At 32.8% G+C, this 18,052-nt stretch overlaps 1 protein-coding gene across 1 annotated transcript; it reads left to right on the top strand.

The window, feature by feature from the left end:
* The first annotated feature begins 8,650 nt into the window (after positions 1–8,650).
* Positions 8,651–13,214, top strand: gmppab (GDP-mannose pyrophosphorylase Ab). The gene is made up of 12 exons (XM_026259301.1): positions 8,651–8,918; positions 9,173–9,270; positions 9,380–9,483; positions 9,667–9,859; positions 10,878–10,937; positions 11,081–11,211; positions 11,327–11,461; positions 11,549–11,646; positions 11,801–11,847; positions 11,925–12,017; positions 12,101–12,269; positions 12,596–13,214. Exons 1-12 carry the CDS (start codon positions 8,879–8,881, stop codon positions 12,694–12,696), a joined length of 1,269 nt encoding a protein of 422 aa, XP_026115086.1. The 5' UTR covers positions 8,651–8,878; the 3' UTR covers positions 12,697–13,214.
* The last annotated feature ends 4,838 nt before the right edge of the window (positions 13,215–18,052 follow it).

Here is an 18,052-nt window from a genome sequence, read left to right on the forward strand (position 1 = left end):
AAAAGCAAGCAAAAGCACATTGCTTATTCTTTGAAGAATTGTTTATCAGGCAAAAAAACTAAAAGCCTAAAGAAAATACCTGAAGGGAATAAACAAAGCCCCAACCATTCAGAAAAGTTTTTTAACTATTTTAAAGCTATAACATGAAATATGTTAGATATTCCAGGCAGTTGTTTGCATCTGAGGATAAACTCGATGAAAATAACTGACTGGAGAAAAAAAAAATAGCAGGAATGTGTAGAATGAAGAGTATAAGCATGAGTTTGGTGGATACTTTCTACCTTTTAGTTATGATAACGAATATGAATATGTCTGATGTGTATAAAAAGAGAGATATCAAACAATTTCACAGTAATCTTAGGCCTAAACCATTTTTATTGCTTGCGAAACTTATACTTTATATTTGATGCACAAATAAACCTCTGATCTGAATCTACTCTTCAATGTGATTTTAAAATGTATAAAACTGCCAAATTTATGATAAAACCAGAAAGTTGTTAGTTATTCAGTTGTTAGAACCTTAAGACCAAATTTAATGTGAACATACTGTACAAACTGTATACACTGCATTTTCTCTCAAGGATTGACACAATAGTTAGTCTCAGGGATGCCCTGTACTACATACAAAAAAGCAATAAACATGTCAAAATGGAAGTACACAAGTGAGAAGTTTCTCATTAAAAATATAATCTCTCATCTCCTCCTTGCATTTAAATTATGATGATACCCATCACACATTCTGAAATAGTAAAACAACAGTGGGTGTGAGAGAATAGGGGGCATCCCTTAATATCCTTGCTGAGAGTGGTGTGAAAGGAACATGACTATGCTTTGTATGGAGAGGATCTGATCTGGGGTAGACAAGCAAGGGGACACTGTTTACAGAACTGCTTGTGTGGTCTTTCTTCTTCTGAGACCAGAACCTTATATGTCCATAAAGACTTAATAAGCACTTCTCATACCAGTCATGATTCAAGGCTTCTGCATACTGTTCTTTTCTGAGAATGTTGTCTGGTTATATATAATGTTTTACATTTCACTTTGAAAGATGGCTGTTAGATATCATAAGTTCATGATTCATGGCTGTTATACAGTACTATATGAACCTCAGTTATTATGGCTTTGGTATACTGACAATGACATTTCCCCCCATTTTTATTTAAATTAATTATTAATTAATTTAAAGTTATTCAAAATGCATTTATTATGTAATTCCATAGCAATCTTCAAGAATCTTAAAACCCATGTCTTCCATCTTTATTTGACCCTCTAACTTTAGCACTTCACTATTCTAATTCTATTCTTTAAAAAAAAACTACCTTTCTAATCTTTTTGTATTCTATTGTCTTTTCATTTATTATGCAATTACGTGTGTGTGTGTGTGTGTGTGTGTGTGTGTGTGTGTGTGGGTGTGTGTGTGTGTATAAGACCTCTAACACTAGCTTGCTCCATTATTTTATTTTTTTCTGTTTTCTTTTTATTTATTATATTATTCAAAAGCCCTTGCTATGTGTACTGTGTTAACCTAACTGAGACTTGTTATAGCACTTATATATCATTGCTCTTTTTGTTGTTTTTGATTGCTTCCACTGTCCTCATTTGTAAGTCGCTTTGGATAAATGCGTCTGCTAAATGAATAAATGTAATGTAAATGCAATTCACACTTTAACACACATAAATATAAATAATTTTTAAAAAATATAAAATACTGATTATAAATGAGTTGATGATGACCAAGGAAAATATTTTAGTACTTTTTATGTGATAATTAAACATTTTAAATTTTAGAGTCATCAGAAAATAGTTATAGATACTACATGTTGGTGAAAAATGCTCATTAATGTAGACAAGACATAAATACAGGGGAAAGCATGATGGTTGCAACAAGGCTTTCTTCAATTAGGAATGAGCTACAGTGATAATATTACTGCACATACTCAATTAGCCCCTCATTCTTCCTGGAAGAAAGCAGCCTCATGTAACCATTCCTTCTACAAAAAAAAATAAAAAAAATAAATAAAAAAAAATCATATATCATATCATATAAAATCATATATCATTTTAATCAGTGCTTTCTTGTGTTGAAGATGTTGTGTCAAGTTAATATAGCAAGTTGTATTGTGGCTGTCAGGCTGTAGGGACAGTTGAATAACTTTGTTATAATCTTCCCAATATGCTGCACCTTACCATTTAAAAGCTTACCATAACATTACAAAATTTTAATTTTATGAACTAATAGAGAACCCCTTTCAATAGTAAGGTCTCACTACTTTTTAAGTAAACAGGTTTTTAAAAATCGAATGAGTCTAATGTGGAATTTCTTTCTATCTCACTCTTTCTGTCACACACACACACACACACACACACACACACACACACACACACACACACACACACACACACACACACACACACACACACACACACACATAAAGACAGTTAAATAAAATGGTTGATTTGCCTAATTTGATTCTGAACAGTAAGACTGATTACTACTTGGTTAACTGATAGTTAGGCAAAAGTTTTAACATAGTGGCTATGTTTATGCATCTGGCCCCAGTCAACTTTCACAGAAGTTAACAGAAGTAGGAAATTATTGAGTCTCAGTTTTCCAACTGAAGGAAATGGAACAAAAGTTGCAACCTCTCCCCTATATACAAAAAAAAAAAAAAAAAATGTTGTATGTATGTTTCGAACTTTGAACATGTTTTACACTTTTTACAATGCCCTTTTCTTTATTATTTTCTTTATATTTATTGTCTTCACTATCTCAAAAATTCTTAATTGTCACTAACCCAGGTGACTATGGAATCTACAATCTATGAAAGTTGTAAAAAGACAAGACTGGGGATAAAAGACTAGGTCTGCCATCTTGTGGCAGATAATTTGAGCCAGCTCTCCTCATGTGAAATGAGGTATGAGAGAGAAACGTTAAGAAATGTTTCTGTTATCTGTCTATAATATATGAGAATCATGAAGCCTAAATCGTGGTCTTTATTAAACCTTATTTAATGTTTGTTTGACCTAAATATGGAACAACTGGACCAGTCTGTACATTAAACTCATAGACATATAAATAACTAGACGCCTCATTGGCCGCTCTGAGCCGTTGCTGCGATACGTCAACGCCGCCGCCATGTTAGTGAGGGCAAGACTGCCTTAAAAATACATGGAAGTAAACGGGGAGCTCCGGTTTTTTCTGAATAAAAACAAGATAACGTTCACATTTATCAACCGATTTCAGGTTTGTGATCTACGTGCAGTTAAAAACTTTGCCTCCAGTTATTTAGTTAGGTTTGGAAAATTATTAATTTTCGTAAGGAATTGTGAAAGCTCACATTTGTCTCACTTCTTGATTTCGTTTATTTTCGGTTTATAATTCTAATGTTAATTTAGTATAACTGTGACATATGAATGTAATTTAATTTGAATATTCATTTAATTAAATGTATTTGATTTTATTGCCTTGTCTGTGTTCAATCCCAACATTTTTCTCTTTTTTCGCTCTTTCGTGTCTCAGATCAGAACACAGCTCATTCCCTTTGAAATTCTGTGATAAAATCTAAGTAATACATCTTTAAACACTAATAATTTACTATTGTTGAGAAAATTTAATAAAACAAGTAAATACAAATCAAAAAGTGACACACTAGCCTACAGATGAACTCCACAACAAATAATAACACATGTAACTGATGAGGCTATGGATCCAGTGAAAATGAAAATATGAACTGATACAGTGCACAGTAGAAATATAGTAAAAGTGATATGTTATATTAAAAAGTACATGTAGTACAACTTAAAGTAAAGTGAATAATATGAAAAGCGAGTACAATGCTACAATAACATATTCGATATAATAGATTTATAATAGTATAAAATTATTTGTATAATATGAATAATACCATAATAAATAACTGAACAACAAAAGGTTAACAATAACTGAACAACAATAGGTTAACAATAGCAAGAAGAATATGTAATATCAAGGGTGGAATAATACAGAATAGACAAAAATGAAGAATAAATTAATAGTAAATTAAAGAGTAAAATAAAAAAAATTGAAATGTAATTTTAAAATACTATTTGTGTAATAATTATTAATCAAATTCAGACACAATATAAAAAAATTGTGGACATGAGTTCCAGATTGTTTAATTAATGAGCTCCTTAAGTAAAATATATACATGTATAATATATACATGTACACACACACACACACACACACACATATATATATATATATATATATATATATATGTATATATATATATATATGTGTATATATATGTATGTATATATATATATATATATATATATATATATATATATATATGTTCTATAATGCACATTACACACACTCATGCAGAAAAAACACACATTTTGAAACAGTGATTTATTTTTCCATGTATGTTAACACATATAAATGTTTGGGTGTGAGTGTGTAAGGTTTACCTTGCACAACAAAATCTCAAAGTATAGTTGTTTATCACAGACCAGAATATGAGATGCTCCCCTCAAAAACTTGATATTAATCAAAATTAATAATAATTATAACAACATCACAATGAATTTATCATGCTATTGCAGCTTGATTCACTATGAGTTCCTGTGTTTTTCATTTCTAGGCTATTAACATCATGTAGTTTTTGTGTAAAGACACACTCAGTACATTATCAGCATTAAACAGCCTGTGCAAAGACTGTAAAAGCAGTCTATAGTATGAACATGAGCTGGTCATTCCGTCGATTCATTCAGGGCTGCTCTGGGTTTAGTACAAACACAACACTAGTCTGTGGAGGAATAGTCTTGTCTCCGAGAACAGCTTTCCTCAGCTTTCCTTAAGGCTGTCCTTGTCCTGTTTGCAAATGGCTAAAAGAGAAGAAAAAAGAATACATAGAATCAGTTCACAGTTTTATGAAAAGCAATGAAATCCTTATAATCAAGTGATGATAAACTTAATCTTTAACACTTTTGAAAAACGGTCCATTAGTTAATATTAGTTAACTACTTTAGTTAAAATGATCTAAGCAAGAACAATCCTTCTACAGCATTTTTTAATCTTAGTTGATGTTCATTTCAACATTTACTAATGCATTATTTAAAACAAAAGCTGTGCTTGTTAACATTAGTTAATGCACTCTGAATTAGCATGAACTAACGATGAAAAACTGTATTTTCATTAACTAACATGAACAAAGATGAATAAATACAGTAATAAATGTATTGTTCATTGTTTGTTCATGTTAATTAATACATTAACTAACATTAACTAAAGGACTAGTATTCTAAAGTGTTACCACTTCATATTTGTAAATAAGTAATGGTAGTGAAATTAAAGAGAGAAGCTTTAGCTCCATCATTAATCTAGACAGTCAAAGGGCTCACTCTGTATATTGTGCTCATAACACCATTTAGTTTATTATATAAATGGCAATATAAGTTAAAACGTAATAAGAATTCATTTAAACTCTGAGTTCTTATGAAGTCTCAGCCTTCACTGCTAACTACGCTAGCGATATTATTAATCGTCTGACACTGGTGGTTAATTAAGCTGTCAACATAAAGTTAAAAATGACCAAAAACATCGAGAAAGAACAGCTGAGTCTTACCTGTGAAAGATAACACCCCGAGATCTGTTTTTACTATCGTGTGACGGTTTGTAGGTGTCCAATCTGTCGATGAGTCAGATATGTTTTCTTCTGTCCTGATGTGAGAGTTATGACAGTTGCCCGCTCCAATATGGCGGCGACGTTGACGTGCGGTCGAGCGGCCAATGAGGCGTCTAGTTATTTATATGTCTATGATTAAACTCATAGACATATAAATAACTAGACGCCTCATTGGCCGCTCTGAGCCGTTGCTGCGATACGTCAACGCCGCCGCCATGTTAGTGAGGGCAAGACTGCCTTAAAAATACATGGAAGTAAACGGGGAGCTCCGGTTTTTTCTGAATAAAAACAAGATAACGTTCACATTTATCAACCGATTTCAGGTTTGTGATCTACGTGCAGTTAAAAACTTTGCCTCCAGTTATTTAGTTAGGTTTGGAAAATTATTAATTTTCGTAAGGAATTGTGAAAGCTCACATTTGTCTCACTTCTTGATTTCGTTTATTTTCGGTTTATAATTCTAATGTTAATTTAGTATAACTGTGACATATGAATGTAATTTAATTTGAATATTCATTTAATTAAATGTATTTGATTTTATTGCCTTGTCTGTGTTCAATCCCAACATTTTTCTCTTTTTTCGCTCTTTCGTGTCTCAGATCAGAACACAGCTCATTCCCTTTGAAATTCTGTGATAAAATCTAAGTAATACATCTTTAAACACTAATAATTTACTATTGTTGAGAAAATTTAATAAAACAAGTAAATACAAATCAAAAAGTGACACACTAGCCTACAGATGAACTCCACAACAAATAATAACACATGTAACTGATGAGGCTATGGATCCAGTGAAAATGAAAATATGAACTGATACAGTGCACAGTAGAAATATAGTAAAAGTGATATGTTATATTAAAAAGTACATGTAGTACAACTTAAAGTAAAGTGAATAATATGAAAAGCGAGTACAATGCTACAATAACATATTCGATATAATAGATTTATAATAGTATAAAATTATTTGTATAATATGAATAATACCATAATAAATAACTGAACAACAAAAGGTTAACAATAACTGAACAACAATAGGTTAACAATAGCAAGAAGAATATGTAATATCAAGGGTGGAATAATACAGAATAGACAAAAATGAAGAATAAATTAATAGTAAATTAAAGAGTAAAATAAAAAAAAATTGAAATGTAATTTTAAAATACTATTTGTGTAATAATTATTAATCAAATTCAGACACAATATAAAAAAATTGTGGACATGAGTTCCAGATTGTTTAATTAATGAGCTCCTTAAGTAAAATATATACATGTATAATATATACATGTACACACACACACACACACACACACATATATATATATATATATATATATATATATGTATATATATATATATATGTGTATATATATGTATGTATATATATATATATATATATATATATATATATATATATATATATATATATGTTCTATAATGCACATTACACACACTCATGCAGAAAAAACACACATTTTGAAACAGTGATTTATTTTTCCATGTATGTTAACACATATAAATGTTTGGGTGTGAGTGTGTAAGGTTTACCTTGCACAACAAAATCTCAAAGTATAGTTGTTTATCACAGACCAGAATATGAGATGCTCCCCTCAAAAACTTGATATTAATCAAAATTAATAATAATTATAACAACATCACAATGAATTTATCATGCTATTGCAGCTTGATTCACTATGAGTTCCTGTGTTTTTCATTTCTAGGCTATTAACATCATGTAGTTTTTGTGTAAAGACACACTCAGTACATTATCAGCATTAAACAGCCTGTGCAAAGACTGTAAAAGCAGTCTATAGTATGAACATGAGCTGGTCATTCCGTCGATTCATTCAGGGCTGCTCTGGGTTTAGTACAAACACAACACTAGTCTGTGGAGGAATAGTCTTGTCTCCGAGAACAGCTTTCCTCAGCTTTCCTTAAGGCTGTCCTTGTCCTGTTTGCAAATGGCTAAAAGAGAAGAAAAAAGAATACATAGAATCAGTTCACAGTTTTATGAAAAGCAATGAAATCCTTATAATCAAGTGATGATAAACTTAATCTTTAACACTTTTGAAAAACGGTCCATTAGTTAATATTAGTTAACTACTTTAGTTAAAATGATCTAAGCAAGAACAATCCTTCTACAGCATTTTTTAATCTTAGTTGATGTTCATTTCAACATTTACTAATGCATTATTTAAAACAAAAGCTGTGCTTGTTAACATTAGTTAATGCACTCTGAATTAGCATGAACTAACGATGAAAAACTGTATTTTCATTAACTAACATGAACAAAGATGAATAAATACAGTAATAAATGTATTGTTCATTGTTTGTTCATGTTAATTAATACATTAACTAACATTAACTAAAGGACTAGTATTCTAAAGTGTTACCACTTCATATTTGTAAATAAGTAATGGTAGTGAAATTAAAGAGAGAAGCTTTAGCTCCATCATTAATCTAGACAGTCAAAGGGCTCACTCTGTATATTGTGCTCATAACACCATTTAGTTTATTATATAAATGGCAATATAAGTTAAAACGTAATAAGAATTCATTTAAACTCTGAGTTCTTATGAAGTCTCAGCCTTCACTGCTAACTACGCTAGCGATATTATTAATCGTCTGACACTGGTGGTTAATTAAGCTGTCAACATAAAGTTAAAAATGACCAAAAACATCGAGAAAGAACAGCTGAGTCTTACCTGTGAAAGATAACACCCCGAGATCTGTTTTTACTATCGTGTGACGGTTTGTAGGTGTCCAATCTGTCGATGAGTCAGATATGTTTTCTTCTGTCCTGATGTGAGAGTTATGACAGTTGCCCGCTCCAATATGGCGGCGACGTTGACGTGCGGTCGAGCGGCCAATGAGGCGTCTAGTTATTTATATGTCTATGATTAAACTGACCTATATCTCCAGACAGACGACCTGATTGGTAAGTGCAGCCGACACGTCACAGTGGGCGGGATTACAGTACACTAACTTCCGCATTACTGTACTGCATTGATTTAATGAAACTGGTTGGTTATGCTGAAGTTTTAGACGCAGTTAGCGTTGTCAGAAGAAAAAAACCTTGTCTAAGCAGCAGATTTTTATTTCGTGAACAAAATTGGTAACTTGGTAATTCATTTTCATAAACAGATTTATATTAAGTAATTAAAAACTAGTATCACAGTATTCAGTCGTCTATAAGAGTGAACTGAAAAATGTTAAAAGCGATTATCCTAATTGGGGGCCCTCAAAAAGGTGAGATTTTAGTTTTATTATTGTTGTTGTTGTTTCTAACTGTACGAATGTTATGAATAAAACACGAATGATACCGCAACAACATTGTCTCATATGATGACGTGGCGCAAAGGACGTAGCTACGTGATAGCGTCTGATATGTTAAACACGAATTAGTTGTACAAAGTTACGGTCTTTTAAATTAGCAAATATGGCGATGTATGTATAGTAAAACCTGTTAGAATACACATTTCATAAAAATGCCCTGCGTTCAGGCACCAGGTTCCGCCCCCTGTCATTCGAGGTGCCCAAACCTCTGTTTCCCGTGGCAGGAGTTCCCATGCTGCAGCATCATATAGAAGCCTGTGCCCAAGTAAGACACAGCAGATAATGATTAGATCACATGTAAAGCATACAGCTGAATGTTCTACACAGTAATCAATATCTGTTTTGAAAGTTTGCCATGTTTTATTCTTTTACAGGTTCCTGAAATGAAAGAGATCATACTAATAGGTTTTTATCAGCCCAATGACGAGCTAAACCGCTTTATTTCTTCTGCACAGCAAGAGTTTAAAATCCCAATCAGGTAGATACCAGTTCAGATCAGCAGATATTTTAAATGAAGACAAATTTATCCAATTTTATCGTGTTATATAATACAGATGATGTTTATACTAATATTTTGTCTCACCACATCTGATAGTCCTGTAATTTAAAAACTTGTCAAATACATATGCTTAACGCAATTTATTTCTTTTTGAATCTGCAGGTACCTGCAGGAGTTTGCCGCCCTCGGTACAGCAGGTGGGATCTATCACTTTCGTGACCAGATCTTATCTGGGGGTCCGGCTGCATTTTTCCTCATGAATGCTGATGTATGCTCTGAGTTCCCTTTGCAGGAAATGCTCCAGTTCCACTGTCAACATGGCGAGAATCATTGTGGAGTCTTACTTGGGACAACAGTAGGTTTATTTTTAGTAATTAGTGGGTAATATGATTTTTGGATATAATATAATGTCATATAATATAATATTTAGGGCTGTCAGTTTAAGGTGTTAAAAATAATGTGATTAAAATATTGTAACACAGTTAACAGACTGGTCCCGCGCCAAGAAAAATATGATGTAGGGCAACAACTACAAAAACATAAAATAAGGTCGGTGTTTTGAAGACTTTTGGTAATTAAGCTCTTTTGGTAACCAATGACTTTCACTGTATGAACAAAAAATACTAAGATGTTACTCAAATGATCTTCTTTTATGTTCCATAGTTTATGTTAGGCCATTGTAGTCTAAATGTTTATGTGTTCTAAATTTTATGTTGAATCAAATGAAAGATTTCTTTCTAAAGCTACAGTTTGAAATGTCTCCTTGATTTGTTCTCATTGAACATAATAATGGATTTAAATGACCTTTTGTGGGTGATTTCACAGCCAACTTTAATTTGTGACTAATTAGATTAATTAATCGACAAATCTTGTAATTACTTAGATTAAATATTTGAATCGGCTGACAGCCCTAATAATATAATATAATATAATATAATATAATATAATATAATATAATATAATATAATATAATATAATATAATATAATATAATATAATATAATATAATATGTAGTACTGTTAAAAAGTTTAAACTTTTTTTTTAATTATATTTGTGAAAAAAGTATCCTATGTTCACCAATAACAAATTTATTTCACCAGTAGCACAGTAATAGCAGTAATATTATACAATTTTACTATTAAAAGATGACAGTTTTCTATTTTAAAATAGTTTAAAATGTAATATATTTCTGTGATGGCATAGCTGATATTTCAGCAGCCGTTATTTATTATAGTCTTCAGTGTCACATGATCTTTCAGAAATCATACTTAATCATAAATAATAAATTTTTTTTGTTTTTGTTTTTGTTTTTATCAATGTTAAAAAAAGTGGTAAAGTGTTTCAGGGTTTTTTCTATATCTCTCTCATTGCAGGCCAATAGAACACAATCTCTGAACTACGGCTGCATTGTGGAAAACCATGAGACAAATGAGGTACCAGAAATAAATATGTACAAGACTGCTTCCTTGTACACTAATTCATATGATCTGAAGGACAAGCATTGTGTTAAAAAAAAATGCCATTAAGAAGATACATACTTTTTCACATTATGCTAATTATCACTTATTTCTTTCAGGTGCTCCATTTTGTGGAGAAACCCAGTACTTTTGTAAGTGACATTATCAACTGTGGGATCTATTTGTTCACACCAGATATTTTTGGCCACATTGGGATGGTTTTCCAGAGGAACCAGCGGGAGAGGATCCAGTGAGTATCACTGACATAATTCAGCCTATAAACTCCTTTGAAACCTCCACCGGACAGTTTTACGTGTATAATAATAGGTCAGCCTGACCTGTTTGCACTGAAATTTCTTCCACAGGGAAGAACTCACTAATGGCAAGCAGATGTCAGAGGTGATTCGGCTAGAACAGGACATCTTTACAACCCTAGCAGGACAGAAAAAACTCTTTGTCTACAAAACACAGCATTTCTGGAGTCAGATAAAGTCTGCAGGGTAAAACTGCCTTTCTCTCAATTTTTACCTGTCATCTCTCCTTCCTGTCACTGTTTCTAATACATGATGTTATATAACGTAACACAGGTCAGCAATATATGCTAGTCGTTTGTACCTCAAGCAGTACCATCAGACACATCCTGAAAGACTGGCCACAAACCAAGATGGAAGCCCCAAAATAATAGGTATGTTGCATGAAGAGTTCTCTCTGAATAAGTTTATCTTAAAGCTGTGTTTTTATCAAACCCAATTCACCTATGTAAATACAGAACACACTAGTTGCATTATATAATCAAATGCAGTTAACAAGGTCACCGAAAAATTGTTTTCCACCTTCAGGGGATGTTTATATCCACCCTACAGCAAACATTGATCCCTCTGCTGTGGTAAGTGCGTGGGCAACAACTTATATACAGTAAATATATGCTTCTGCATTGTATTCAGTTTCTTTCTCTCCATTCAGTTGGGTCCTAATGTTTCCGTCGGCAAAGGGGTGACGATTGGAGGAGGCGTAAGATTGAGGGAGTCCATTATTTTACATGGAGCCGTGTTACAGGTGAAGTGGGTCACAATGACAATCAGACATTAGAAAGAAACGTGACATTGATTATTATAAAAATATATGGGTTTCTGTTTCAGGATCACTGTTGTGTGTTGAACAGTATTGTTGGGTGGGACAGTACAGTGGGGAAATGGGCAAGAGTTGAAGGAACTCCAAGTGACCCCAATCCCAACGACCCATATGCCAAGATTGACAGCGAGACTCTGTTCAGAGATGGAGGTCTAACCCCATCCATCACCATCCTTGGTATGAAGTTTCCTTCGGTATAAAAATATAGAATTTAAAAGCTTTGTAATGTAATTTTTGATCAGTTTAAAGCATCACTGATGAATAAGTACACTTTAAAATTATACTGACTTCAAACTTTTTAATGGTAATATAATAAAGCCATGTTGTAACTACATTACTGATAATCTAATAAATAATAAATACGATGTACTGTTTTTTTCCAGAAGGTGGAGCTGTTCCTTAAGAAGTTATAACAATCATCTTGCTATTGCTTGTATGTGGCAAGAGTTTTTTTCACAACAGGAATTTTGTCTGACCATCTAAACTCTATATTTTCCTTCTAGGCTGCAACGTGAGTATTCCATCAGAGGTCATCATTCGGAACTCTATCGTCTTGCCTCATAAAGATCTCAACAGGAGCTTCCAAAACCAGATTATCCTATAGAAGACACTTTCCTCTGCTGTCTTTGTGAATAAACACTGTACATTGGGTCATGTAGAAAGTATATAGCCTAAAGATTGCACTAAGTTCTGTTTATTGTTTATCATTATTTCGTGTTTATGTATTTGGTAGTTACAGTCCAGAGAAAATAAGTCCACTTGTGTGGTCAATTTGTATTGCAGTAATATAGCGTGAAAAATATTGTTCAATGGGGTTCAGTTTTCCTGATAATTTTAGGACTGGGAATTTTGTATTTAATATCTTGTTCTAAGTTGATACAGCAGCCGTATACACATATAGTAGATGACAGTTGTAGACAACACAACAGTTTACTTTTATTTTAGTTTTATTCCATAATTACAAATCAAACATACCTGTATTGCCTTTTCAGTAAAATGAAGAGTGAGAAATTTGAAGGTACATATTTTTTGGTAGGAAAGGAAAAGATGGTGATAAGGTTTTGAATTTTAACAATAAAAATTTTAAATTAATAAATAAATAATGATTTTATTTCTGAATTATTCATGTTCTCTGTTGCAACCATGTATTAAAATCATCTACTAACAGAAATTTAGAAACATCAGAACGTGGAGTCCCCCGTGAGCACAAGTTGAGCCTTATGAATTTGTATTTTAATTAAAAGATCAGGAAAATGTAATCGAATGCATCATAATGTTTTAAATGTGTTGCTGAAGTTGACATATCAAATTATTGTATTAATGGGTGGATACAGCTGTTGCTACTGGGCTCGCGCACATCAATAATGTATAGTGCAATTTTTGTCACACTGTACAATAATCAGTTTTTGCTTTGTTGTAAGGAGTAGGTTTAGGATTGACGTAGGTGTAGATGTTAATAAAAAAATGTAAAAGGTTCAAAATTGTATTTATTGTTAGTAGCTGTATCCCTTCTAGCCACAACCGTGAATTAATTCTAACGCTAACTTTTAAGTATTTAAAGACAGACCTACAAAGAACTATTTAGTTGTTTATCAATAAAATATACTTCTCTTAAAACCTGCACCTGCATCATTTCATCTAAAAAAATAAATAAAACCAACGTTGCAATTTCTAGTGAAGAACTACACTAACCATGATCTTGCAAAAATATTTCCACCAATCACAGAACTAGGGCAAACTAATGGCACCAAAGGACCTCTGCAGCAGAGCCCTTCCCCAAGGGGAGCCTTCAAGGTTATCAAAAAAGCATAATGCACCAGTGCTGGCAAGGAGACAAGGTGCTTTTTTTTTCGGTTGTCAATTGAGAAGAGGCTTCAATATGCTTAATAAACTGTTTCTGTGAGGAACCACCTTTTCGCCATATTACTTAGCAAACTGACATCCTGTTTGCTAATCTTCAGCATTTTTTCAAATTTAGGATGGTGTCATATTTGGAGTTTACAACAGAAGTATTGCTGTTTGCTTCATATAAAATGTTATGATTCACCTTAAGCTGGTACGTTTTGTCTTATAACTTTTTAACAAAGTCTCTAAGAAATGCTTATAGGAAAAATAAGAAAAATATGTAAATAATGGTTAAGCATGAATGCACTCTGCTGTTGGCTAAATCTTTTTGTAATGCAATGTTGTGTGAAGTAGCTAGATAAGCTAACCAAAAATGCATGTAACTGTCCAAGCAATTGCATATTTGTGTAAGGTATTGCCTGGGTGTGCAATTACATGACAAAGATGTACTGAAAAATCGAAAAGCTTTTCATTTGTGTTTTTACTGTACAGACTACAATGTTTTCAAAACAATCCGGATTCACATAGATCCTCAAAAAAAGACCAAATCCCCTGTATTATGCATTACAGGCTAGTAGTTGGCGACATCAGTTGAAAAGAAACAGCACACACCTATTGACTATAGATTTGTAGTATAAACAGAAATAATGACAGTAAAATGTGCAAAAATGTGCATTTTGAAATGCTGTTGTCATGTAAATAAATGGCCATAATCCATAAAAAGTTTTCAGTTTTTAGTTTAAAAAGGAGCCCCAACACCCAAGTTAAATATGACTACTGCACTGTTAAGTAACAACAAATGTGTCACACATGTGATAATTAAATGCACACTTGTGCATTTGTGTGCTTTTAAGGAGAGTAAATAATGTGCATTATTTATTAGTCTAATTAGCATTAAGCTATCTTAAGTGTGCACTTTACGTTCTCAACTCCTTTCACTTGCCAGTGTTTAACAAAAGACTTAAAATAAGTAAATGTAAATGTTTATAGTTTGTTGTATTAGCATTCATTTTTTTCCCTTGACTCATTTTACAAGCAGTTCTGGAATATTTATTATTTAGATGTCAAAAATATTGTTTAATATATCATTATTATTTATAGCCTACTTTATTTCTGTTTAACATGTGATAATTGGATCATAAAAGGCAAACATCATACTATACAACCACACTTTATGAAGGAAATGGGACATGATATGTAGTTGTTTAGGTAGACCTTTGTTGTGGTAGTTAATTTTATTGACAATTAGGCTTTTTTGAGTTACTCTATAACTGTTTAACTTGCCCTTACAGTCAGGATACATGGAAATATCTTTATACATCAGAAGACCATTGCCTTGTACGTAGGTTTGCATTACTTCTGACAGAAGATTGGATTCTTCAATTTTTTTCTTCCTTTAAAATAAACCACAGAGTACCTTATAAATTTGAAATAATGCTTCTTTGCTATACAGATAATATGTAATTCAGAAAGGTGAAAGCCTCCTCCTTCCTCCATAAACATGTTGATTATTCACAGAGTGGAGTGGGTCAGAAGAGGTTTAATGGCTCCTTTGTGAGTGGATTCTTGCAGCTTTATCTTTACTCTCACTCTCCTCAGATGCAGTACATAATTCCAGTTTGGAAATAGAGTTCTGTGTTCTTTTTTAAAGCCTTTTCATGTCAGATTATAAAAAAAATAGCCTAGTGGTGGTGGCATGTTTGTTGAGAGAAAAACATGGGCAAAAGAGAGTGGCTTTAAATGCATAACTACTTAAACCTTCGAGTATGTTACACAGCCAAAGGGAACCAGGGTAAACCATGCATGTGCAGAGTGTATTGTCCTATATGGTTTTATATAAATTAAAGGTGCAGTAGGGAACTTTTTTTTTAAAATATTTTTTTTTACATATTTATTAAACCTGTCATTATGTCCTGACAGTAGAATATGAGACAGATAATCTGTGAAAAAAATCAAGCTCCTCTGGCTCCTCCCAGTGGTCCTATTGCCATTTGCAATTACAGACCGCTCCCGGTAAGAAACAACCAATCAGAGCTGCGGTCCGTAACTTTGTTTGTGTTGAAAATGTAGAAAAATGTATATAATAAGCGAGTACACCATGAATCCATTTTCCAAACCGTGTTTTTGGCTTTTCCTGAATCACTAGGGTGCACCTATAATAAGTGTTTATATTCGGACTATTTTAGATTGCTTTAGGGGTACCGCGGCGGAGTAACCCAGTACCTTTGTGATTCTTCATAGACATAAACAGAGAGAAGTAGTTCCGGCTACGATGTATATCCGCAAGGCGCAAGTAGTTCTGTTTATTACCCGCTAGAGCGTCAAAAGTTCCCTACCGCAGCTTTAATTGATCACTGAATTGGCTTGGTTTATATCACCTTGAAACCACTGAACTTGAATCTCCAAATCACTGACAGTGTGAACATAGCTTAATGCTCCAGAAATGAATGCCAAAAGTCAGGGATTTCAAGGAAAGCAACTTAAATTTCAGTCTGTTTCCACAGTTATTACAGGTTCAGGAATATAGTCCACAAGTCGGTAAAATTTTATTTTCATGGTCCCCTTAGAACATTCTGTTGATAAAAAATAGTACTGCACCTACATGTCAAATAAACCTCATTGAAGTATCAGTAGCCTGTCTGCTTTCTGCTTATTGTGATGGTCTCCCAACAGACAATCTATTGACTATAAGTAACTTTGCAAATGCATGTCAACTTAATCTAACCCTAACCCTAGCACACTACTTATACTTTACTAACAGTGAGACTTAGCAGATATCTGCAACGCTACTTAAAGTCAACAGAATGTGCTAAATGGACCATCAAAATAAAGTGAAACCAACAAGTCATATAGACTGCTTTCATTATGCTTATGTGCCTTTTAGGATGTGATCATTACCTTATAATCCTTTTTGTGCTCTGTATTACTATGGAGCATTTTCTTTTTCAAAACAAGAGTTTTTTAGCAGAACAAAAACTGCATACCGTGACAGCTTGACTAGAATTAATCAATATAGAATCAGGTTTGCCCACCTAGAAAATGATTTGGACAACTATACAAAACAATTATTAGTTCAACATTGTTTCAGAGCAATTCATGTGAGTAAAAGTCCATTTAAAAAAACAACAACGTTTAAATCCCCATGATTACCCCATGTTGTAAAAACAAAACTTTTTATTTCAAATATCCTTTTTTTTCTGGCTTATTGACAGCATGCCACAAATGTAGGGAGAAAATGTAGGGAGTATCTTAAAAATTAATATTTTGGGTAGCTAGTCAAACAAACTTGTATTAAATGTTAACTACATACTGAAATGAAATGTAGATTTTCAGCACCAACAACTTATGTAGTGTGCAAATTAGGGTTATCATCTAACCTGTAAAAAGAGGGAAGAAAGAAAACAGGTACCATGGATTTTCAAAGGTGTGGAGCATGAATGTGAGACAGAGAAAGTGCCTGAAGCTGAAGAGAAGAAATTATTCTTAACTCTTAAAGGAAATCAGGTTTTCTACTGTAAATTATATTACAAACTGTTTTTGAGAAATAATAGTGTTAAGTAATAATATGCAGGTGCAAATTTTGTGGTCTCTGCTTATGACCGATAAAAAAAGACTCCTGATGAAACATTAAAGAGGCTGAACAAAAGTTAATTACACATACATATTTGGAACATTTCTGTGGATGAAACATTCATTTGAAACATATTGATCTTAAACCTCAAAATTACTGATTGAACCTTGGTGAACTTGGAATAAACGATAAGTATCTGTGAGCTTGGATACTGTATGTAACATTAGCATTCTTTTCTTTAGTTTCCTTTGAAACCAGAAATGATCTGCTACGCAGTTTAGTACTGGTGCATCAGCTGTCCTCATCTTTTTTTCATATAAACTAAGTTCACATGAGCTTAGTGTCGGAAGCCTGTGAATTTATTAGCATTTAGCTTAGTACAGTGGTCCTCAGTTCACTGTCCTCTTTTGATGAGATCGCTTATTTTCCCCTTTTTTAAGCACATTTCTCCACATAGGCTACTCACTTAATCTGACAGCTTCAGATTGTGCGAAGCTGGGAGGAGAATATCTCCCTATCAGGATATTTACAATCTCTTTCTCTT

Source organism: Carassius auratus, chromosome 6 (assembly GCF_003368295.1).
Source record: "Carassius auratus strain Wakin chromosome 6, ASM336829v1, whole genome shotgun sequence".
NCBI lineage: Eukaryota > Metazoa > Chordata > Actinopteri > Cypriniformes > Cyprinidae > Carassius > Carassius auratus.

Excerpts from the sequence above, each read along its gene's own strand:
- gmppab (XM_026259301.1), top strand. The coding sequence starts at position 8,879 with ATGTTAAAAGCGATTATCCTAATTGGGGGCCCTCAAAAAG. Across the intron at positions 8,919-9,172 it reads AATTGGGGGCCCTCAAAAAG|GCACCAGGTTCCGCCCCCTG; the intron begins GTGAGATTTTAG and ends CCCTGCGTTCAG. Across the intron at positions 12,270-12,595 it reads CCCATCCATCACCATCCTTG|GCTGCAACGTGAGTATTCCA; the intron begins GTATGAAGTTTC and ends TTTTCCTTCTAG.